Consider the following 21,950-nt stretch of genomic DNA (forward strand, 5'->3'; position numbering starts at 1 on the left):
AGAATAACTATCTAGGACTGCCTTTTTATGGCATTGGTATTCCCTCTTGTCCATGCTATAGCATGTTTCTGCTGCTTTGTAAAGTTTGTAAAATACTGTTTAATTAACTTAAAAGATTGAGAGATTGGATTAACTGATGTTTATCAAATACATGAACAGGATTGTAAAGCAGTTTGTATCAGAACTGGACTGTGTCCTTAGTCAGTGCAGTTTTTGTTTTTCTTGAATTTGGCTTCCTTTATAAGCTAAGAAAACATTCTTTTGTGTCTGTCTTAGTGGCCAGTTTATAATTCAGATTTGTTACCTTTTATTTTATCAGTGATACAGAGTAAAATTCTGTTGCCCTGAGTTCACAAAGTAGGGGTTTTTCTCCTAAGTTATACCAGGTTTGTTTTATTTTGTTTTTGTTTATTTGTCTTTCCTTGAGACCTGAAGATAGCTTTGATTTAGGTTGAAGAAGGACACAGTATAGGTTTTACAGGTGGCTTATTATGAAGGATTATAAATTCTAGTAGTGGTGATGTTAAATCTGGGAGTCCTAAAGATACACTAGTGCTGTAGAAAGCAAAACATTCAAGTCCTGCTTCAGAAGTTGGTGACCTAACTTTGTTGAGATTTAAAAAAACAAGCAAACAAACACATGGGTGTTTCCCTGTATGTATGTCTGCACCACATGCATACATGGTGTACACAGTGACCAAAAGATGGCACTGCATCCCCTGGAATGAGGTTGCAGACAGTTGTAGCTGTCATGTGTCTGCTGGGAATTAAACCTGAGTCCTGAGTTCCAGGATAGCCAAGGCTACACAGAGAAACCCTGTCTGAAAAAACCAAAAAAAAAAAAAAAAAAACCACTAATCCTTCTCTCAGCCCTACAGTGACTTAACTTAATTAACCAGGAAATGTAAGACAAAGATTGTATGATGGTTAGTTTTACTTGTCAAATTGACACAATCTAGAGTCACAAGGACTAGATTAGGCTGACCTTGGACGTGTGGAGGATTATTTTAGTTATATTTCATCGATGTCAGAAGTCTTACCTATTGTGGGTAGCACCATTCCTTAGGAATGAGATTCTGAACTGGTTAGGAGTGGGATAAACTGAGTACTGGCATGCATGCATTCATTTATGTTCTTTGTTCTTGACTCAGTATAATGTGATGTGCAACTTCAAGCTCTTGCAGCCTTGAGTTCCCCCACAATGATGGACTATAATCTGAAATTGTGACCCATATAAGTCCATTCTCCCTTAAGTTGAGTTTGCCAGGGTAGTTATCAGAGCAACAGAAGATACAAAGACCAAAGAGGTTGTGTCTAAGTGGTAGTCTGAGGGACATTTAGGAGGAGAAATCCTATCAACAGTTGGAATTTTGAGTGAAGTTAGGAACTTTTTTGGCTGTCGAAACACAGAGGAGTGAGTGGAAGCAGAATCCTTTAGTGTCACCTGTCTCTGTCTCCAAGTGACTATGCCTTCCCTTCCCCACAGTTTCTGTGAGCCAGCAGCCGGTCTCAGCTCCAGTGCCCATTGCTGCCCATGCTTCTGTTGCTGGGCACCTCTCTACATCCACTACTGTTAGTAGCAGTGGGCCACAGAACAGCGACAGTACAAAGAAGACTCTTGTCACACTAATTGCCAACAACAATGGTAAGTGGGATTATTGGGAAAGCATTGTGGGATAGAGGCATGAGAGAATAAAAATGACCTCGAAGCTAGCTGTTCCTGGCTGTGCTGGCTGGAGGTGTCTTTAGGAACTGTTTGCTGTGGAAGGAGCAGCAGGTGATGCTGTTCCTTCAGTCAGTGCTGGACTGAGTTGGGTCAGCAGATTCTTGCTGCTGATAATTTCTAGAAGATGAGCTCGACATTTTTAACTGTTCTAGAGATCTGGGGCTGTTGGTTGGTTGGTTGGTTTTGTTTGCATGCACACACAGTCTCACAAACACACACAGACACTCTTTAAATCAGAGGAGTCCTGTTCATTTGGTTAAGAGTTTTTCCAGGGGCTGGTGAAATGGCTCAGTGGGTAAGAGCACCGACTGCTCTTCCAAAGGTTGTGAGTTCAAATCCCAGCAACCACATGGTAGCTCAAAACCATATGTAATGAGATCTGACGCCCTCTTCTGGTGCATCTGAAGACAGCTACATTATACTTACATATAGCAATAAATAAATCTTTAAAAAAAAAAAAAAAAAAAAGAGTTTTTCCAGGCAGCTTTGTGTTGTGAATTTGCTTTGAGAAATTGATTGGTTGTTGGCTCCTTGGTGCTAAGGAGAAAAGTTGTTTCTGCTAGAATGAAATGGTGAAAGAATAGCATTTTCGGGGCATTTTCTTGATCAGAGAAACCAAAGTTTAGTGAGTTTGGAGTTTTAAAATAGGGTCTAGTAGCCCAGGCTGGCCAGTTACTCAGTCTTTTCTTTCTTTCTTTTTTTTTTTTTTAAATATTATGTATGTATAGGTGCTTTGCCTGCATATATTTCTGTGTGCCACTTACATGTCTGATGCCTTTTGAGGGTATTAGGGTCCCTGGAACTGGAATTATAGATGGTTGTGAGCTGCCATGTGGGTGTTAGGAATTGAACCTGAGTTCTTTGTAAGAACAAAATATGTTCTTTAAACTACTGAGCCATCTGTCCAGCCCTAGCCTTGAACTCTTGATCTCTACCTGTGCCACCAATTCTCAACTTCTATTCCATGATCAATAACTTTCTACATACTGAAGATGATTCCTGATAGTTTATATTTTAGGATTCATAGCAATATATACTTTCATAGACTCATTGTATTGCTACAAGAACTTATTTGTTGCTTTTTTGAGATGGGGTCTTTCTGTGTAGCTCTGGATGGCCTGGACTTGTTATGTAGACCGGTCTGTTTTCAGACCTGCAGAGATCCACCTGCCTTTGCCTCCTGACTATGAAAAAGGCATCTCCCACCATGTGCTTAGTTGTTTGTTTTTGGCTGGATTTGTTTCTGTGTGTATACGTGTGCATTATTAGGAACTGAATGAACATAGATAGTTGTCTTTGTCATACCATGTGTCATCCCCCTGCACATACACTCTGGGAATTGAATATAAGGCCACATTTATACTGAAGTAAATGAACAATCTAGTACTGAGCTATATTCTCGTCTCCAGCCCTCTTTTATGTGTTTATTTTGAGGTAGAATCTAGCTAAACTGCCAAGACTGACCCTAAACTTGGCCCCTTCTGTTTTATCTGTCTGAAGAGGGATTTTATTTCTTTTAGAAATAAATTTTAGTGTTCTTAGAATAATATGTGGGCTGGAGATGCAGTTCAGTTAAAATGCATGTTTAGAATGTACAGAGCCCTGGGTAGGTCCCCAGCACCACGTAAACTGCTGTGGTAGCACATACCTGTAATTCTAGCACTCCACAAGTTGCCAGGAACATCAGAAGTTAAAGGTCATCCTTGGTTACATAGTGGATTTAAAGCCAGCTTGAGCTTCATGGGACCCTGTCATAGAAAAAGAAGAACCGGGGCTGGAGAAAGGGCTTATTCACTAAAGTGCTTGCCATACAAGCACAAGGACTTGAGTTCGATTCCCAGGACCCATGTAAAGTCCTGGGTACCAAGGAGATGGAAAGAGGTGGATCTTTGGAGTTCACTGTCTAGCCTAGCCTTCTCATCCAGCTCCAGGCTAGTGAAAGACCTTGTCTAAAACCAAAGCCAAAATGAGGCAGACAGCACCTGAGGCTAGTCACTGCCCTCCACCAGCATGCATGTATACATACACATGCATACACAAATAAAAATATGTGCATTGTGGAAAACGGTAGAAACAGGGCAAGGTGTGGCGGTACATGCCTGTGATAATAGTACTCAGGGTTGTGAGTTCAAAGCCAGTCTGTTATATAGCAAGACCTATCTTAAAGAACTTTAGAGTAGGAGAGAGGAAAAATGGAGAAAATCTAGGTAACAAAGTCAAAGGGGGTGGGGAATTAACTGTCCTGTCACATGGAAATGACTATAACTCTTCATTTATGCAAATAGTTCTTTCTACACTTTTGTGTGCTGGTGTCTTTTTACAAAAATAGAATCATGGGGCTGGAGAGATGGCTCAGTGGTTAAGGACACTGACTGCTCTTCCGAAGGTCCTGAGTTCAAATCTCAGCAACCACATGGTGTCTCATAACCACCCGTAATGAGATCTGATGCCATCTTCTGATGTGTCTGAAGACAGCTACAGTGTACTTATATATAATAATAAATAAATCTTTCAAAAAAACATAGAATCATACAAACCACATTTCCCCTACTTTTATTTATCTTGTAATATGTAGTGGATATTTTATCATTTTAATAGTTACTTAGTGTTTGTTTTAGATAGGGTCTTACCGTGTAACTCTGGCTAAGAACTCACTCTGTAGACTAGACTGGTCTAGAACTCAGAGAGGTTTATCTGCCTCTGCCTCTGCCACCCAAGTACTAAGAATAAGCCTGTAACATTCCTGGCTGTTTTGCTTTTTAAATTAATTATTTTATGTATAGTAGTGTTTTGCCTGCACATATTTCTATATACCCTGTTTGTGCCTGGCATCATTGTAGGTCAGAAAAGGGCAAATAGGAGTTACAAATAGTTGCATTGGGAATTGAACCCATATCCTCTACAAGAGCAACAAATGCTCTTAACTAACCTTAATCCTAACCCTAACTTTGAGCCAACTTTCTCTGTAGCCCTCAATTTTGTTTTTTGAGGCAGGGTTTCATAAAGCTCAAGTGAGCCTTGAACTTCCTATTTAGCTGAGGCTGGCTTTGGATTTCTGATCTTAGTGCCTCTATCTCTTAAAGATTTATTTATTTATTATATGAGTACATTGTAGATATTTACAGACACACCAGAAGAGGGCATCGGATCCCTTTACAGATGGTTGTGTGAGCCATCATGTGGTTTCTGGCAATTCAACTCAGGACCTCTGGAAGAGCAGTCAGTGCTCTTAACTGCTGAGCCATCTCTCCAGCCCCCGAGCCTCTATCTCTTAAGTGCTTGATTTACAGGTGTGTATACATGCACACATTTTTGTTTGTTTTGTTTTTGAGCCTTGGTCTACTGTTTTCAAGGTTGGCTTTAAACTTGCTGTAGCAACAGGGATGACCTCCTGATACACTGCAAGCCTGGCTGTGCAGTGCTGAGGTTTGAAACAAAGGCCTCATGCATGCTGGGCAAGCACTCTGCCAACTATGCTACATTTCCAGCCTTTCGTAAAGCTTTTGATAACCATTATTTGATTAACATGTTAACAATAGATTATAAAGAGATACATTATGCCGGGCAGTGGTGGCGCACGCCTTTAATCCCAGCACTTGGGAGGCAGAGGCAGACAGATAGATCTCTGAGTTCGAGGCCAGCCTGGTCTACAGAGTGAGTTCCAGGACAGCCAGAGCCACACAGAGAAACCCTGTCTCGAAAAACCAAAAAAAAAAAAAAAGAAAGAAAAAAAAAAGAAAAAAGAAAAGAAAAGAAAAGTTTAAAAGACGATTAGCTAACAACAAATTAACTTTTTTGGCTCTGCTGATTGGTGAGAAGTGTGTGGTAACTTAACTCATTAGTGTGAAGATAGAAACTGATGCCTTTCAGTTTTAGGCAAGGCATGGGTGGGTTAGTGAACTGCTCTGACCCACTTGTCTTCTGTTAGTTGTAGAGTTGGGTGAAGCTTGAGTTGTAGTGAGTTTGGTGACATTAAGTCTGAGGGAGTAGTATCAGTTAAATGATTTTGATATCTGAAGCACCATTTCTTAACTGAAATAATAATGTTTCTATTCTTCTTTTTTTCTTTTTTTTGGTTTTTTCAAGACAGGGTTTTTCTGTGTAGCCCTGGCTGTCCTGGAATTCACTCTGTAGACCAGGCTGGCCTCAAACTTAGAAATCCGCCTGCCTCTGCTTCCTAAGTGTTGGGATTAAAGGCATGCGCCACCACTGCCCGGCTATAATGTTTCTTATGAATACAAATTTAGCAATGTTTCTAACATCTCTTTCTTGTTCTGTTTTCCTTTGTGTTGTTTGCCTTTTACCCTATAGCTGGTAATACTTTGGTCCAGCAAGGTGGACAGCCACTCATCCTGACCCAAAACCCAGCACCAGGTCTGGGAACAATGGTTACTCAACCAGTATTGAGACCTGTCCAGGTCATGCAGAATGCCAATCATGTGACTAGCTCCCCCGTGGCCTCACAACCTATCTTCATCACTACCCAGGTGAGTGGGACTTTGAATTTTAGGCCTGGTAGGGGAGATAGACCGTGAGCCTCCAGAGGCTCTGCCTTGGACGGGGTCTTCACTGTTAAAGTTCTGTCTGTTGAACTGAGGTTCTCTGTACTGTTTCACGGGACTCTGCCTGTGGAATGCCCTGCCTAGCATCATGACTACACGATATTTTCATACACCTGAGAGGTCTGTTGAGTTGATTAAAGTCTGAACAGAAATCGTCATTGGGAAAGTTAAAATTAGAAAGACTTCAGTCAGGGCTTGAGAGATGGCTTACCCAACAAGAGCATTTGTTGTCCTAGGTTCAATTCCTAGCACCTACATATCAGCTCACAACTGTGTCTGTAACTTCACTTTCAGAAGACTTGATGCCTTCTAACCTCCATAGACACCAGGCTTCCCTGTGGTGCAAACACATACGTGCAGGGAAAACACTCATATACATAAATAAGTCTTTTTTTTTAAACGATTTATTTATTATATGTAAGTACACTCCTGAAGAGGGAGTCAGATCTCATTACAGATGGTTGTGAGCCACCATGTGGTTGCTGGGATTTGAACTTAGGACCTTCAGAAGAGCAGTCATTGCTCTTAACCACTGAGCCATTTCTCCAGCCCCATAAATAAATCTTAAGAAAAAACATTGAAGCCTTCACATTTGTCTCTCGAGGGATACCTCTTGTCTGGGCTGCTTCTGTCCCCTAGGATGAGTACATGTGTAAAATAAGTGGCCTTTGAAGAAAAAGAAAGAAGGCTTGTATACAGGATGCTCGTTGGAAGCTGAAAGCCCAAATCTGCGTGGGCTTTAAAGGATCATGCTCTGTCTGCCTTAGTATTCACCAGAGGCTTGCGGCCTTTGAAATGGGCTTTAGAGCAACATAAAAAAAGGATTGTTTATATGTTGGAACACTAGGTTAAATACACTAGTGATTTTATTTTCCCTTCAAAGCACCAGTGTATGGATGCATAGATTTGTTGGTTTTGGTTACTTAATAGTTTTCTAAACACTGTGGGTGTGGTGGTACATACTTGTAGCCCCCACTCTTAGGAGAATGAAGGAGAAGATTGTCATAAATTCAAAGCTTGCCTAACCTCCATAGCAAGTTTAAGGCCAACCTGAGCTATATAAACCCTGTCTCAAAAAACAAAGCAAAGCCAGGCAGTGGTGGTGCATGCCTTTAATCCCAGCACTTGGGAGGCAGAGGCAGGCGGATTTCGGAGTTTGAGGCCAGCCTGGTCTACAGAGTGAGTTCTAGGACAGCCAAGGCTACACAGAGAAACCTTGTCTTGTAAAAAACAAAACAAACAAACAAAGCAAAACCCAAAGATGTTTAGAATTAGGAGTTTGGGAGCAGCCAGGGCTACATAAACCTGTCTCAAGGCAAAAACAAACAAACCAAAAATAAAACACCCCACAAAAGCCTAGCATGCCAGGATTTCCTAAAATTCTCTGTTTCGGCATTTAAAAACTAACTGTAGAGAGAGCAGCTAGGTGAGACTGGAGCTGTCAGTCATACTGTAGTCAGAGTCTGGATAGTTGATCTCTATTAAAGGTCATTGTTCTTTTTAAACAGGGATTTCCTGTAAGGAATGTTCGGCCTGTACAAAATGCAATGAATCAGGTTGGGATTGTGCTGAACGTACAGCAAGGCCAAACAGTTAGACCAATTACATTGGTCCCAGGTAAGGAAATATGTATAACCTGGCATCCAGATACTTATTTTTATAGTTTCAGAATATTCTAGGTCATTTGGAAGCATGTATTTTAACAAAAATTTAAAATACCATGTTAACAATTTAAGCCCAATTTTTAAAAGTCTTTATAACCTTTGGTCAGGTAGTAATTTTATTTTTATATTTAGCTATTTACTACCCTTCATGAGGTAAAATAAGTCTTATTTAGTCATTATCAGTATCTGCCAATGAGGTCAGCTATTGTTTGTTATCCTGAAAAAATATTATTAATGCAAACTCACAAACCTAATACTCCATATACATGTACTCACTTATGTGGTAGGATTATAAATTGAATTTTACTTTAATTTTAAAGCATAGGTTTTGGATATGCCACCACATATGGTGGCACCCTCCTGGAATCCAACATTCAGGAGGTTTGAAGCAGGAGGATTACAGTGAATTCAAGGCCAAGTCCTGTCTCAAGAAACAAACTAAGGCAGAGGTTGGGGGGACTTTAGATATAAATGAAGTAAATGGTATATGCTTTGAGGATAATACTACCAATGACCATATAATATAATGGAATATTAAGGAATCTTGGGGCTGGGGGTGTAGCCAGGAATAGAGTTCATTCTTAGCATTGCTTGAGGCCTTGGGGTCAACTTCCAATACCAAAAGAAGATCCTTGTAATTTCCCCCCAAGTCATTTCTTACATATTAGGTTTTCTACAGTTTGGCCCCAAAACAGAGTAACTTTATTTAATTGTGTAAATAGTCCTCAGAACCAGTAGGTGTCTCGGGGCTAAAGGGACTTGACTCCAAGCCTGACAATCTGGTCACTCCCTAGAAGTCACATGGTGGAAAGAAAGAACCAGTTCCCACATGGTGTACTCTGACCTCCACTTGCACACTGCGGTATGCATGCCACACACACACACACACACACACACACACACACACACACACACACACACACACATATATACACATATTCAAATAAATACAAGTACAATCAGGGGCCTCTGTAGTTGGCTTTCTAAAGCATTTTTTGTTTGGTTTTTGTTTCTTTTGTTGTTGTTTCAGAGCCTTCAGGGCTTTTTAGGGCATGAATCTGATCAGATTTCTCTCTAACCTTCTGGCATTCCCTAAATATTTCTCACTGGAATTGTCTACAGTTGTTCTAGAAAAAGGATAATATATGGGACATTCTTGTAGAGTAGATTGCCTGTCCTACTTGAGTGTATAGAAGAAAATGGAAAATTCTTTTAGAATTCTGAAAAAAGACTTTAAGGACCAAGTCTGCCCTTTGGCCTGTATACACCCATTCTTTTTCCACTTGTAACATGGAGGCCAAACAACTGTAAAAAAGATAGTGTGGAAGGAGTTGGTGAGAATTTCTTCTGATTACTGCTTTATGAAACTTTGGATAATTCCTTTTGTTCAATGGACAGCTACAGCTTTCTTAGATGTTAAGGTGGATACTACTCTTAGTAACCTCTGGTGGTCACTCAGTCAGTTTAGGGAATAACTTTTTCCTGTTCTTGTATTTCTAGGAAAGGCAAGAAAATATTTTATAGGTGAGCTCACTGATGAAGGTTTGGGACTCTTTTTGTCTCTCTTTTAAAAGCCCCAGGTACACAGTTTGTTAAGCCGACAGTTGGCGTCCCACAGGTGTTCTCTCAGATGACCCCCGTGAGGCCAGGCTCCACAATGCCTGTGAGGCCCACCACCAACACCTTTACCACCGTCATCCCAGCTACTCTCACCATCCGAAGCACTGTCCCACAGTCCCAGTCCCAGCAGACCAAGTCCACCCCCAGTACCTCCACTACTCCCACTGCCACACAGCCAACCTCACTGGGGCAGCTAGCTGGTCAGCCTCCAGGCCAGTCCAACCAGACCTCGAATCCCAAACTAGGTGAGACATGGATGAGGAGACGGCAGAACAGCATGGGGTAGTGGGTGGGAGACAGATGGTTTTCACTTGTCAATGTAGCTCCCTCCTTCCCCTCTCCACCTGCAGTGAGCATTGCCAGCTTTGTCACTGTGAAGCGACCTGGGGTTACAGGTGAAAATAGCAACGAAGTGGCCAAATTGGTGAATACTCTTAACACTATCCCTTCCCTGGGCCAGAGTCCTGGGCCAGTGGTAGTGTCCAACAACAGTTCTGCTCAAAGAACCAGTGGACCCGAATCTTCAGTGAAAGGTAATGTGAGAGACTGAAGCACCAGTCAGTCATGCAGAAAACATTGATAAAGCATTTATCGCATTGTAACTATTGTGAAATGGAGAAATAAAATAGGATGCAGGTACTTTGATTTGTTTTTACAGAAATGGTAATGTAGTAAAAGATTGAAAATGTAGCTACAGCAGCTTTGGGGATCAATTAGAGACATGGATAAGTTGATGAAAGATGTCAGTGGAGCAGTGGATTTTCTGGGGTGAATTTTTTGTTTTAAAGATGTATTTATTTTATGCATGTGGGTGTGTTGTTTTCATGTCCATTTGTACATCAGAAGAGGACATTGGATCTCATAGGACTGCAGTTATAGACAGTTGTGAGTTGCTACATAGGTGCTGGGAACTAAACTGAAGACCTCTGGAAGAGCAGCCAGTGCTCTTAACCACTGAGCCATCTCTCTGGCCTCTGAGGGGGCAATTTTTAAAGTTGAGATGTGCTAGAGAGGTTTTCAGGAAGATAAGAATATGAACGTGAGAATATTTAATGGTCTGGAGCAGGGACTGGTAACTTTCTGTGACCATTCTAGGCTTTGTGCCGGAACATGTTCTCTGTTCCGAGTACTTACATATGCTGGTGCCATTGTATACACACAGTTGCCGATGGTGACAGTTGGTGAGAGCTGGACACTATTATTATGGGCTCTGAATTTAAAATTTTATATACTTTAAATGTGCCTCAATTTTTTTTTTTGTTTCATTTCAACTATATAAAAAAATGTTGAATCTTTTAAAATACATTGAAAAACCTAGATAGTCACAAAGAATTGAAATTCTTACTTTCTATGCAATATAAAAGTTAATTCAAAGCCAGATGTAGGGGTGAATGCCTTTAATCCCAGTGCTTGGGAGGCGGGACAGAGTATCTCTGTGAGTTTGAGGCCAACCTGGTCTATAAAGTGAGTTGTAGGCCTGCCAGGACAACATAGAGAAGACTTGTCTCAACAACAACAGAATAAAAACCTCTAGATAAATCAAAACCCAAGCAAACACAGAAGCTGTAAGACTCAGAAGAGAGCTTGACATGAAGTTAGCATGTGTTAGGGCATGTTTGTACTCTGAGCACTCAGGCGCTTGAGAAAAAGAAAGGGCTTATGAGTGTGAGGCCAGCTTGGGTTACACAGTGAGAATCAAACAAAACAAAACAACCAGCCAACTCCGGATAGGGGATGAGGAGAGGTAGCTTAGTCAATAAAGTGCTTGCTGTCTAAGCATGAATACCTGACCTAGATCTCCAGTGCCAAGTAAAAGCCAGCATGGTGCTACACGCTTGTGACTTCAGCATCAAGAGGGTCATGGAGCTCACTGGCCTCTCAGTCTAGCTAAAACAGTGCAGTGACTATCAGGTTTGGTTAAAGACCCTGTCTCGGAAATAATTTGGAGTGTGATAGAGAAAGGGGCCTGAAGTTACTAATCTCTGGCCTCCATGGGTAAGAATATCCATACATGCATAATACACACATGTATATATCACATACAAACAGAGAAAAGAGGTTGACCAAAGTTCCACATGTCTGTAAATAGACCTAGCTACTTGTAAGACCAAAAAAAGGATTGCTGTGTACCCATTATGATCAAGGGCACTAGATCAAGGATCTAGGCAGTGCTGAGAACCTGCCTTAAAAATAAGTAACCAATATGATGGCTTATACTTGTAATCTAGCAGTCAGGTCAGTGCATGAAGATTACTGTACATGTGTAAGGTCCTGCCATAAAACAACTAACAAGCTAACCAACTAACCAAAACTCCTGGGAAAAAAGCTAAGAAGAAAGCGTTACAATGTTAGATTTGACAGCAGTTTCTTGGATGCCAAAAGCACAAGCAAGTATAAAAATGGCTAAATTTGAAATTTTAAGCTTACACACATCAGAGAACACTAACAGCACAATGAAAAAGTAGCCTAGGGGCTGGAGAGATGGCTCAGCGGCGGTAAGAGCACTGACTGTTCTTCCGGAGGTCCTGAGTTCAAATCCTAGCAACCACATGGTGGCTCACAACCATCTGTAATGAGATCTGATGCCCTCTTCTGGTGTGTCTGAAGACAGCTACAGTGTACTTACATATAATAAATAAATAAATCTTTTTTTAAAAAAAAGTAGCCTATAGAATGGGGAGGGATGGTGGGTATAATGTGCTAAGAAATTACTACTAATACATAAATAATCTCTACACTGTGCAACAATAACAACCCATCACCATTATCATCAGTTGAAGGTGAGGCAAAGCAGGTGTGATGGCTTAGCAGGTAAAGGTGCCTGCCACCAAACTGACCACTTGAGTTCTATCCCTGGAACCTACATGATGGAGTAAGCCATTGGCCTCTAACCACCTGTTGTGGCATGTACGTAAACATAAAATGTTGGGTTTTTATTATTGTTGTGCCTGTTATAGTGACCCGTGCTTTTAATTCCAGGGCTTGTGAGGCCGAGGTAGGCAAATCTCTGAATTTGAGGCTAGCTTGGTCTACATGCGTGGTAAGTTCCAGAACAGCCAGGGCTATATAACCCTTATCTCAAAAAGCAAAAAACAAAACAACAATAATAATTTTTGTTGTTGTTTTTCGAGACAGGGTTTCTGTTTATAGCCCTGGCTGTCCTGGAACTCACTCTGTAGACCAAGCTGGCCTCGAACTCAGAAATCTGCCTGCCTCTACCTCCCAAGTGCTGGGATTAAAGGCATGCACGGCCACTGCCCGGCAATAATTTTTTTTAAATGAGGCAAAGAGGGCTTATGGAGAAGTAGCAGTGATAGAATCCTTCCCCAGTGTGTGATCCCTGGGTTCCGTGCCCAGCAGGTGGCAGGGGAGAGATGTCTCTAAAGATAGTCATGAAATATCTGATAAGCGTCAGATGGCAGCAGCAGCAGTCTCCTTAGGAAACACAAAAGCCATGGTGAAATAACATCAGTACCCATTAGAATACTTAGAAAACAAGCAAACCACCCAGCTAAACTAGCCAAATCAACCCAAAAACACAAATACTGTATATTTTCTTGTGGATCCTAATTCTATTTTTTTTTATAAGTGTGTATTTATGTATGAATAAGTGTAGACAGAGACCAGGAAACCACAAAGGTGCAAATGGTGAGGGAAGAGAAGTGAGTGGAGATCAGGGAGGTGAAGTGAGATTAATAGACCCGTGTGGTAGGAAGTGGAGGGGGAGTCCTGGGTTTGCAAAGAGGAACAGGGGTAGGTAAAGGAAAGGAGGAGATATGAATAGAGAATCAACAAAGACTGGGTATGCATGAAAATGCCACAAGGAACTTCCTTTGTATGTTAACTGAAAAAGAAGATGGTATGTAACTAGGAAAAAGATCTCTTCAGAGAGGATCTAAGATTATGAGAAAGTAGTGCCTTGATCTAGCCAAATGATTAGACTCTTCCTTCTCCTGAAATACGTGGATTAAAGCTGAATAATTCAGAATATAATAAAAGGAAGTGTCAGAATATAGTAAAAGGAAGCTATAATTGTTTTTTGTTGTTTTGCTTTTAAAATTTTTTCTTATTTGTTGTTTATGGGTGTTTTGCCCTCATATATGCCTGTGCATCATGTGCATGCCTGGTGCCCATGCAAGCCAAAAGAGGGTGTCAAGTCTCCTGAAACTAGAGTTAAAGATGTTTGTGTAGGACCACGTGTTTTTAATATCTGATCCATCTGTCCAGCCTCTGCAGTTGTTTTCAAAAGTAACAAAAAGGGCCAGTAGTGTAAGTTGGCTTATCATGCAAAGCTGCTTACTGCTAGGCCTGACAGCCTGAGTTTGATCTCTGGGACCAACACTGAAGGACAGAGCTGACTCCCATATATTCTCTGACCACACACACAAAATAGATTTAAATGACATTCAGGTGAGGATATAGAGGAAGTGGAACTCTGTGTACTGTTCAGATATTGTGAGAAATAGTATGAGGCTTCTTCAGAACATTTTTAAGTTTTCATATGCTTTAGAAGCTTGGCTTTTGAGCATAGATTGAAAAGAATTGACAGCAGAGTCTAGAACAGAAACCTGTAACCTGTGATCAGAGCAGTGTCAGTCACAGTAGGCAAAAGGTGAGACAGCCTAAGTCACATTCGGGTCATGAGTGGACAAACAAAATGTGTTCTGTTCACACAGTAGTCAACAGTGCTTACGCTAAAAACGAAGTCTTTTTTTCTTTCCAGAAATTCTTTTTTGTTTATTTTTGTGACTGTATTTTAATTATATTTCTTTTTTCTCTTTTCCCTCCAAATCTTTCCACATATCCCTCCCCATTCTTTTACAAACTCATGGCCTTGTTTCATCAGTTCTTATTATGTACATATATGTATTTGTATATACATGCACATTCCTAAATATAACCTGTTGAGTCCATATAATGTTACTTGTATGTATAGGAAGTATTTTTGACACAATACAACATGGAGAACTTTAAGGGCATTATTAGGCTCTGTGCGATGGTATCAAAGTCCATTACAACTGGGTTGCATAAGGAGACCCTGGTCAGAAAGGCCAGGGATAGTAGTACACAACTGTAATCCTAGTCCCTGGCATGTGTAGACAGGAGGATCAGGAATTCACAGCCAGCCTCCACTGTATCTTGCCTTTAAGGCTGGTGTGAGCTACAAGAGGCACTTAGATAAAACTGTCCCCCAAAAGTTTCCACTTTTAAGTTGAGACAAGTTCTGGAAATTATACAACCTGAATATACTTTCTCCCCTGAAGCAGAAACTTCAAGTTAGTAACACTCTGAGTGTTGCTTTCTGTGTGTCATAGTGTCACAATTAGATATATTAGGCTTGCTTTAAACCGTGCTCTCCCTTTGTAGGCCAAATGGTCTGTAACTAGATATATAGACCAAGCTGGCCTGGGACTTCAGATCTTCTAACTAGATATATAGACCAAGCTGGCCTGGAACTTTATCCTCTTTTCCCCTCCCAAGCACTGAATTTATAGGTATATCTTGCTGGGCTCTGTTCCATTGTAGTTTTAGAAAAGAAAAATGTCTGCCAAGCACTTGGTTCATGCCTGTTATCCCAGCACTTGAGAGCGGAGGCAGGTTAATCATGAGTTCAGTGTTAACCTGGATTACACAAAGATGCTCTCTGAAAACGAACCAAAAAAACATAAATAGGAGAGAAAGAAAAAAACATTACCTAATTGGGGTTGATGGTTTAAAAACGGGGGTGTGGCATTTCTAGCTCATGAGTCAAAATAGAAACTGGCTGCTAGCTAAGGGGGTCTCTGGGCTTCAGTTTGCCAGCCCTGGCCTAAGTTAGAACAGTAAAGGGACTATGTCTCATATACAGTGTGTCTCACGCTTGCTCTTTACTCTTGGCTCTCTTCTCAGGGACTGTGCAGCCTTGCTCCTGTACACTCTACTAATCTTACCAATTCTCCTCCCTTCCAGTGACCTCTTCCATCCCAGTGTTTGACCTCCAGGACGGTGGACGGAAAGTATGTCCACGGTGTAATGCTCAGTTCCGTGTTACTGAAGCGTTGAGAGGTCACATGTGTGTAAGTGATACCACCCATGATAACGATCCAGCTTCAGTGGCCTCTTCTACCTCTTCTAATACTGGGATCATGAGAAGCAGATGCTTAAACTGGCTTGGAAACTTTTGTAAAAGCTGGTTTTTTTTTTTTTGTTGTTGTTGTTCTTTTGTAGAACAGGGCTATGTAAACCAGGGCTATGATAAAATGCATGTAAAGACTGCCAATAGGTGATTGAGCACTTACTGTCTTACATGATAAGTCTGATCTCACAGGACAGCAAGTTTGTTAGATAAAACCTCAAGAATGTTCTCAGCTCTGTTTTAACTCTGTCATTGGGAGTATGAAAACCTGTTACCTTGGTCCTGCTTTATTTGTAGTCTTGCAATTTCCTGATATCAGTGGAGCAATTGGAACTTCTTTTTCTAGAAAGCTCAGAGTCAAGTGGTGCTAGTACAAGGCTCGAGACATGCGAAAGATGAGCAGTGAAAGGTGTAATGCTTATGGCTGTGTGGACATAAAAAAGAGAAGTGTAAACTCTGGGGCTACTGAAGAAAACGAGGTGAAAGCTGGATGAAGGCTACCTTAAACCCAGCTTAGCTGTGCTGGCAAATGCCTGCAGTCCCATTTACCCAGCAGGCTGAGGCAGAAGGATTTTGTGAACCCAGTGGGCTAGCCTGAATAGCGTAAATAAGATCCCAGGGTCCAAAAACATGTCCTTTATTGCCTACATTAACAAAGCATTCCCAGGGACTGAAGGTAACATGATGGATTTAGCTCACCCTAGTTCCTGGTAAATGGAATGATGATGTCATTTCTTTTACAGTACTGCTGCCCTGAAATGGTTGAGTACCAAAAGAAAGGCAAGTCCCTTGATGCAGAGCCCAGTGTCCCATCGGCAGCAAAGCCCTCATCCCCTGAGAAGACAGCCCCGGTTACTTCCACACCCTCCTCTACACCAATTCCTGCTCTCTCACCACCTACCAAAGTACCAGAGCCAAATGAGAATGCTGGAGATGCTGTCCAGACCAAGCTTATCATGCTAGTGGATGATTTTTACTACGGACGGGATGGGGGCAAAGCAGCCCAGCTCACAAGCTTTCCTAAGGTTGCCACGTCTTTCCGATGCCCTCATTGTACTAAAAGGCTAAAGAACAACATTCGGTAAGCCTGAAACAACAGCCTTAGAGGTTACCCTGCACAGAAGTACACAAGTGTTCTTATTACATAGTTAAGTTTTTCTTTTAGGAAATATTAATTATGATGCAGTCTTTTTTTATGGTTTTCTTGAAATGGGCTTTCTCTGTATAGCACTGGCTGTCCTGGAACTCACTGTAGACCAGGCTGGATTTACCACTGCCACCTGACTTAACACAGTCTTGTTAGAATTTATAGTGGGCAATACTGTTGAATTTCATTATGATAGGAAGAGATACCTTTAAGTTTGAGTAACGAACACAGTCTTCTTGAACAGAATATTCTTTTAGTTTTAAGAACTCGTTATCTGGAGGCTGGACAGATGACTCAACAGTTAAGAGCACTGACTATTCTTCCAGAGGACCCAGATTCAGTTCCCAGCACCCACATGGCAGCTCAGAACTGTCTGTAACTCCCAGATCTGGCACTCTCACATGCATAGATATGGATGGATGGATGGATGGATGGATGGATGGATGGATGGATGGATGGATGGATGGATGGCACTCTCACATGCATAGATATGGATGGATGGATGGATGGATGGATGGAGATGGAGATGTAAGCATAGATGTATATGTAAGGAAAACTTCAATGCATGTAAAGTAAAAACAAATTATTTTAAGAAGAAGAACGTACCTATTAATATAGAGCTGGAAAAAGGGCACAGAAGTTAAAAGTGCATTCTGCTCTTATAGAGGATCTGTGTTCAAGTCCCAGCATCCACATTAGGTGGATCACAGTTGTCTGTAACTCCAGCTATGGCCTCCTTCAGCACTTGTGTGTATGAGCATATGCCCTATATGCAGACACACATAAATGCACAGAATTTGTAAAGGACCATTTTTCTGGGCTCAGAAAAAGACTCTCCCAAATGGAGGAAGTTGGAGTTGAGGAGGAAATCCTATTTGTTCATAACTGTATCCTAGACAGCTGGCTTAGTGTTCTTTACTTTCTCTTTGTGTTGTGCTACAGATTCATGAACCACATGAAGCACCACGTAGAACTTGATCAACAGAATGGTGAGGTGGATGGTCACACTATTTGCCAACACTGTTACCGCCAGTTCTCCACCCCCTTCCAGCTCCAGTGCCACTTGGAAAATGTTCATAGTCCCTATGAGTCTACTAGTAAGTTTGAAAACTCAAACTCCACCGGAGGGGTGGGATCTATGTTTTCCTCACATACTAAATGGCACTAGCAGAGAGATTATATCCAGATAATAGTGTTAGAGGAGTACTTTTCTCTGTTTTTTAACAAGCATGATTTTAAAGTACTTTGCTATTAAATTGGTATTGTGTGTGAAATAATAGGTGGTGAGCTAGAATGTTAGTTACAGGTCTTACAGAATAGGAACAAAAACCAAAAAAAAAAAAAAAAAAAAAACCAGGCAGTGGTAGTGCACGCCTTTTAATCCCAGCACTTGGGAGGCAGAAGCAGGTGGATTTCTGAGTTCGTGGCCAGCCTGATCTACAGAGTGAGTTCCAGGACAGCAGCCAGGGCTACACAGAGAAACCCTGTCTCAAAACAAACAAACAAAAACAAAATTGGAACAACAGCCCACACTTAGAATAACAGAAGTCATCTGCTTAAAACATATACTTGTTTGTTTGTTTGTTTGTTTTAGACATAGGGTTTCTCTGTGTGTATAGCCCTAACTATTCTGGACTCCAGGCTGGCCTCAAACTCAGAGCAGTCCACCTGCCTCTGTCTCCTGAGTGTTGGGTGAAACATAAGTTTCTACTGAGTTGACATTTTGAGATGTGAGCCCAGTGTTCAGATTTCATTCTTTCTGGTTTGTTTGTTTGGTTTGGTTTTTTGAGACAGAGTTTTTCTATGTAGACCTGGCTGTTCTGGAACTCACTCTGTAGATCAGGCTGGGCTTGAACTCAAGAAATCTGCCTGCCTCTGTATCCCAGTCCATTCACCACTCCCATCCCCCATGCTGTGATTAAAGGCATACACCACCTCTGCCCTGTTTCAGGGTTCTGGAGCTGGAGTTAAAGATGCTTGTGAGCTGCCCAGTGTGGAAGCTGGGAACTGAACCTCCAGTTCTTTGCAAAAGCAGTAAATACTTTAACTACTGAGCTATCTCTCCCTTTTTATTCAGAATATTTCTCATATCCTTAAAAGGATTGTCAGTTTTGTTGAAAATGCAAATTATCGTAAGTATAGGAGCTTACATAATTATAGTGTATAGAATAAGACATTATTATATGTTAAATTTACAGGCTCATTCCTATAATCCTAGCACTTTAAAGGCAGAAGTAGGAAGGCCACTTAGTTCAAGGCAAGCCTGGGCTACATAATAAGATCCTATCTCAAAATAAGATAATATTACAAACATGCCTTATATGATAGCCATTATGGGTAAGATCATTACAATAGGGGAAAAGATTTTGTGGCCAGGTTTCACAAAGCGTGGTGATAAACTTCTAGTTTTAAATATAGGAAGGAGTTAGAAAGATTCAGAGGGTAGGCCATTGTCTAATAAATACTTAAAACTGTAAGTCTATAATGTCCATATTTGCAGAAACTTGAAAGATCAGTGGACAAAGGAAAGTACAGCTCTTTTGCTAGCCATACTTTATAATTCAAAATATGAAGCAATTAAAAATTTTACCAAAAATTTAGAATTGTATCCTTTTAATCAAGCTTGACAAGTTGGCCAATTTCTGAGCATAATTATCTTGAATCTGTTCATACTGAAAGAGAAATGACATAACAGGGTAAGAACATATATTCATCTGGGCATGGTGACACACACCATTAACACTAGCACTTAGGAGGCATGGGGTAGAATGATACCTGAGTTCCAGGTTTATCTGTTATACATAAGAGTTCCAGGCCATACAGGGCTGTGTAGTAAGACCCTGTCACAAAAACAAAAAAGCAAACATCTCTTAGTGTTTGTCAGCCATTTCAGAACAAATTCTTCCCTGTACTTCATGGACAGTCAGTAGATATTTATGAATTACTTATAAATGAAAATCTTTGTTCCTAGGTATAGGTTTAAATTCATGAGGCATTTTGAAAGAACTCACTCAGCAGTGAAGACCCATGCTGTAGATGTATTGGAAGCTGATGAGCAGTGCTCAGTTGTAAGGGTTTCTACCATGTCCTTGTCTATCATAACAGGTGACGACGGTTCTAGGTCACAGAGGGTATGACTTAGAGAAGTAAGAGAGAGGAAATGGACAGAAGGAGAATGTGATTTTAACTTAGAAGCAAAGAGGGAATGTCTAGTTTAAAATGCAAGTAGTTCACAGTCTTTTAGACTAGGGCTTTGTTAAAAGGCTGAGACAGGGATATTAGTTGTCATCAGCAACACGAATGTTAGAGCAGAACCAGTGTACACATGTGATGTGTGGGTGGATCTTACATCCAAGTCCATGTCTCAATTATTTTTTTTCTTCCAGCCAAGTGCAAGATCTGTGAGTGGGCCTTTGAAAGTGAGCCCTTGTTTCTCCAGCATATGAAGGACACGCACAAGCCTGGAGAGATGCCTTATGTTTGTCAGGTAGTGCCTTTTTCTTCAGAGCATTTTAGCCATTTTGCTTTCAAACTGATTAAAAGAATCCACTAGTGGCTATTCCATATTCGCACTGTACACCTTCCATTAGGTACTCTGAAGAGAGATGGGCAGAGCAGTAACACAGTTCTCTTAGTTAGGACTTTCTAGAAGGTACCACCCCGACAGGGGACACCTGTGCATACTAAGAGTCTTTCCCCCGAGCTTCCCTCAGGATAGAGGGTGCTTTATTTCTTAGAGATATGGGTTGTTCTCAGATTATACTGCCCTTTACTTACATCATAGTTAAACTTACTACCATCTACGTAGATCTCCATTGCAAAACCAGAACAATAATACCTGTACATTTATGACTACTCCTGGGTATCTGTGTTGTTATCTCTCTGTATGGCTCCAGTTGTTCACTCTTACCTTATTTCCTTCTTGCATAACTCAGGTATGTCAGTATCGCTCCTCCCTCTACTCGGAGGTAGATGTCCATTTTCGGATGATCCATGAAGATACTCGGCATTTGCTCTGCCCGTATTGCCTAAAAGTCTTCAAAAATGGCAATGCCTTCCAGCAACACTACATGAGGCACCAGGTATTAAGCACAAGCAATACTGTATTCTCATTTGAGGTTTTGGATCCTAGGGACAGGGTTGAGATAGATAAATAATGTTGGTAGAGAAGATAATATTGTGTTAGGAAACATTCAGTTCCTGTTTCTTGCTACACACTGGAATAGATGTTAGAGGTTTAGTGTTAAAGGAAAATATTAAAAAAAAAAAAAAAAAAAGCATTCTGAGGGCTTTGTTAACAGGGAAGATACAGAGAAGTATCTCCCCATTCTGGGAACCAAAGGGCCATGCAGGAAGAAGTACTGTCTCAGGTCTGAAGGATGAGTAATGGTGGGGATAAAATAGAGCAGAGCTGGCATGTAGGGAAGTGAGAGGTGTTCAGAGCAGACCGTAGGGTACAAAGGTACATGTGGGAAGCTAGGTGCGGATAGATTTTGGGTATTCTCCTAGGCTAAGAAGAGGATTCAAGTTTGGGGTGATAGGTTCAAGATTTTACGCTGTCAGCACTGAATAAACTAAGAGTTAGAGCAGAGGGAAAAGATTACCCAAAAGAGTTTAATCAGTGTTAGTGGTTGTTGGTTTTTTTTTTTAAGATTTATTTTATTTATTGTATGAGTACACTGTAGCTGTATAGATGGCCGTGAGCTATCATGTGTGTGGCTGCTGGGAATTGAACTGAGGACCTCTGCCGGCCCGCTGCTCCGGTCTTGCTCCGGTGTAATTCACTGTAGCTGTCATGAGATGCACCAGAAGAGAGTGTCAGATCTCATTACGGGTGGTTGTGAGTCACCATGTGGTTGCTGGGATCCAAACTCAGGACCGAAGGAAGAGCAGTCAGTGCTCTTACCCGCTGAGCCATCTCGCCAGCCCCGGTTGTTGGTTTTTGAAGTAAAGAAAAGGGATGGAGTCAAGAGGCATTGCTAAGATTTTATATGTATATATATGAATGATGCAGAAATGGGTGAGGTGAAATAGCAAGGGAGAGAGAGTGGCCCCTGAAGCAAGCACTGCCTTTGTCAGGCTGCAGACTCAGAAACAGCTGTATAAAGAGATGTAT

The 21,950-nt window shown here is 41.2% G+C and overlaps 1 protein-coding gene across 4 annotated transcripts in view; it reads left to right on the forward strand.

Moving 5' to 3' along the window:
* Nucleotides 1–21,950, forward strand: part of Pogz (pogo transposable element derived with ZNF domain) — a 60,668-nt gene that overhangs the window by 33,122 nt on the left and 5,596 nt on the right. For 2 of the 4 annotated variants that reach the window (XM_031374729.1, XM_031374731.1), the window contains 10 exons: nucleotides 1,487–1,645; nucleotides 6,038–6,213; nucleotides 7,797–7,905; nucleotides 9,527–9,817; nucleotides 9,896–10,105; nucleotides 15,522–15,628; nucleotides 16,431–16,768; nucleotides 17,777–17,931; nucleotides 20,221–20,321; nucleotides 20,770–20,916. In XM_031374729.1, the coding sequence (XP_031230589.1) occupies nucleotides 1,487–1,645; nucleotides 6,038–6,213; nucleotides 7,797–7,905; nucleotides 9,527–9,817; nucleotides 9,896–10,105; nucleotides 15,522–15,628; nucleotides 16,431–16,768; nucleotides 17,777–17,931; nucleotides 20,221–20,321; nucleotides 20,770–20,916 (1,793 nt within the window). Of the gene's footprint in view, nucleotides 1–1,486; nucleotides 1,646–6,037; nucleotides 6,214–7,796; nucleotides 7,906–9,452; nucleotides 9,477–9,526; nucleotides 9,818–9,895; nucleotides 10,106–15,521; nucleotides 15,629–16,430; nucleotides 16,769–17,776; nucleotides 17,932–20,220; nucleotides 20,322–20,769; nucleotides 20,917–21,950 lie in introns of all 4 variants that reach the window. The other 2 variants (XM_031374732.1, XM_031374733.1) reach the window with 2 other exon arrangements.

This window comes from Mastomys coucha, unplaced genomic scaffold (assembly GCF_008632895.1).
Source record: "Mastomys coucha isolate ucsf_1 unplaced genomic scaffold, UCSF_Mcou_1 pScaffold16, whole genome shotgun sequence".
NCBI lineage: Eukaryota > Metazoa > Chordata > Mammalia > Rodentia > Muridae > Mastomys > Mastomys coucha.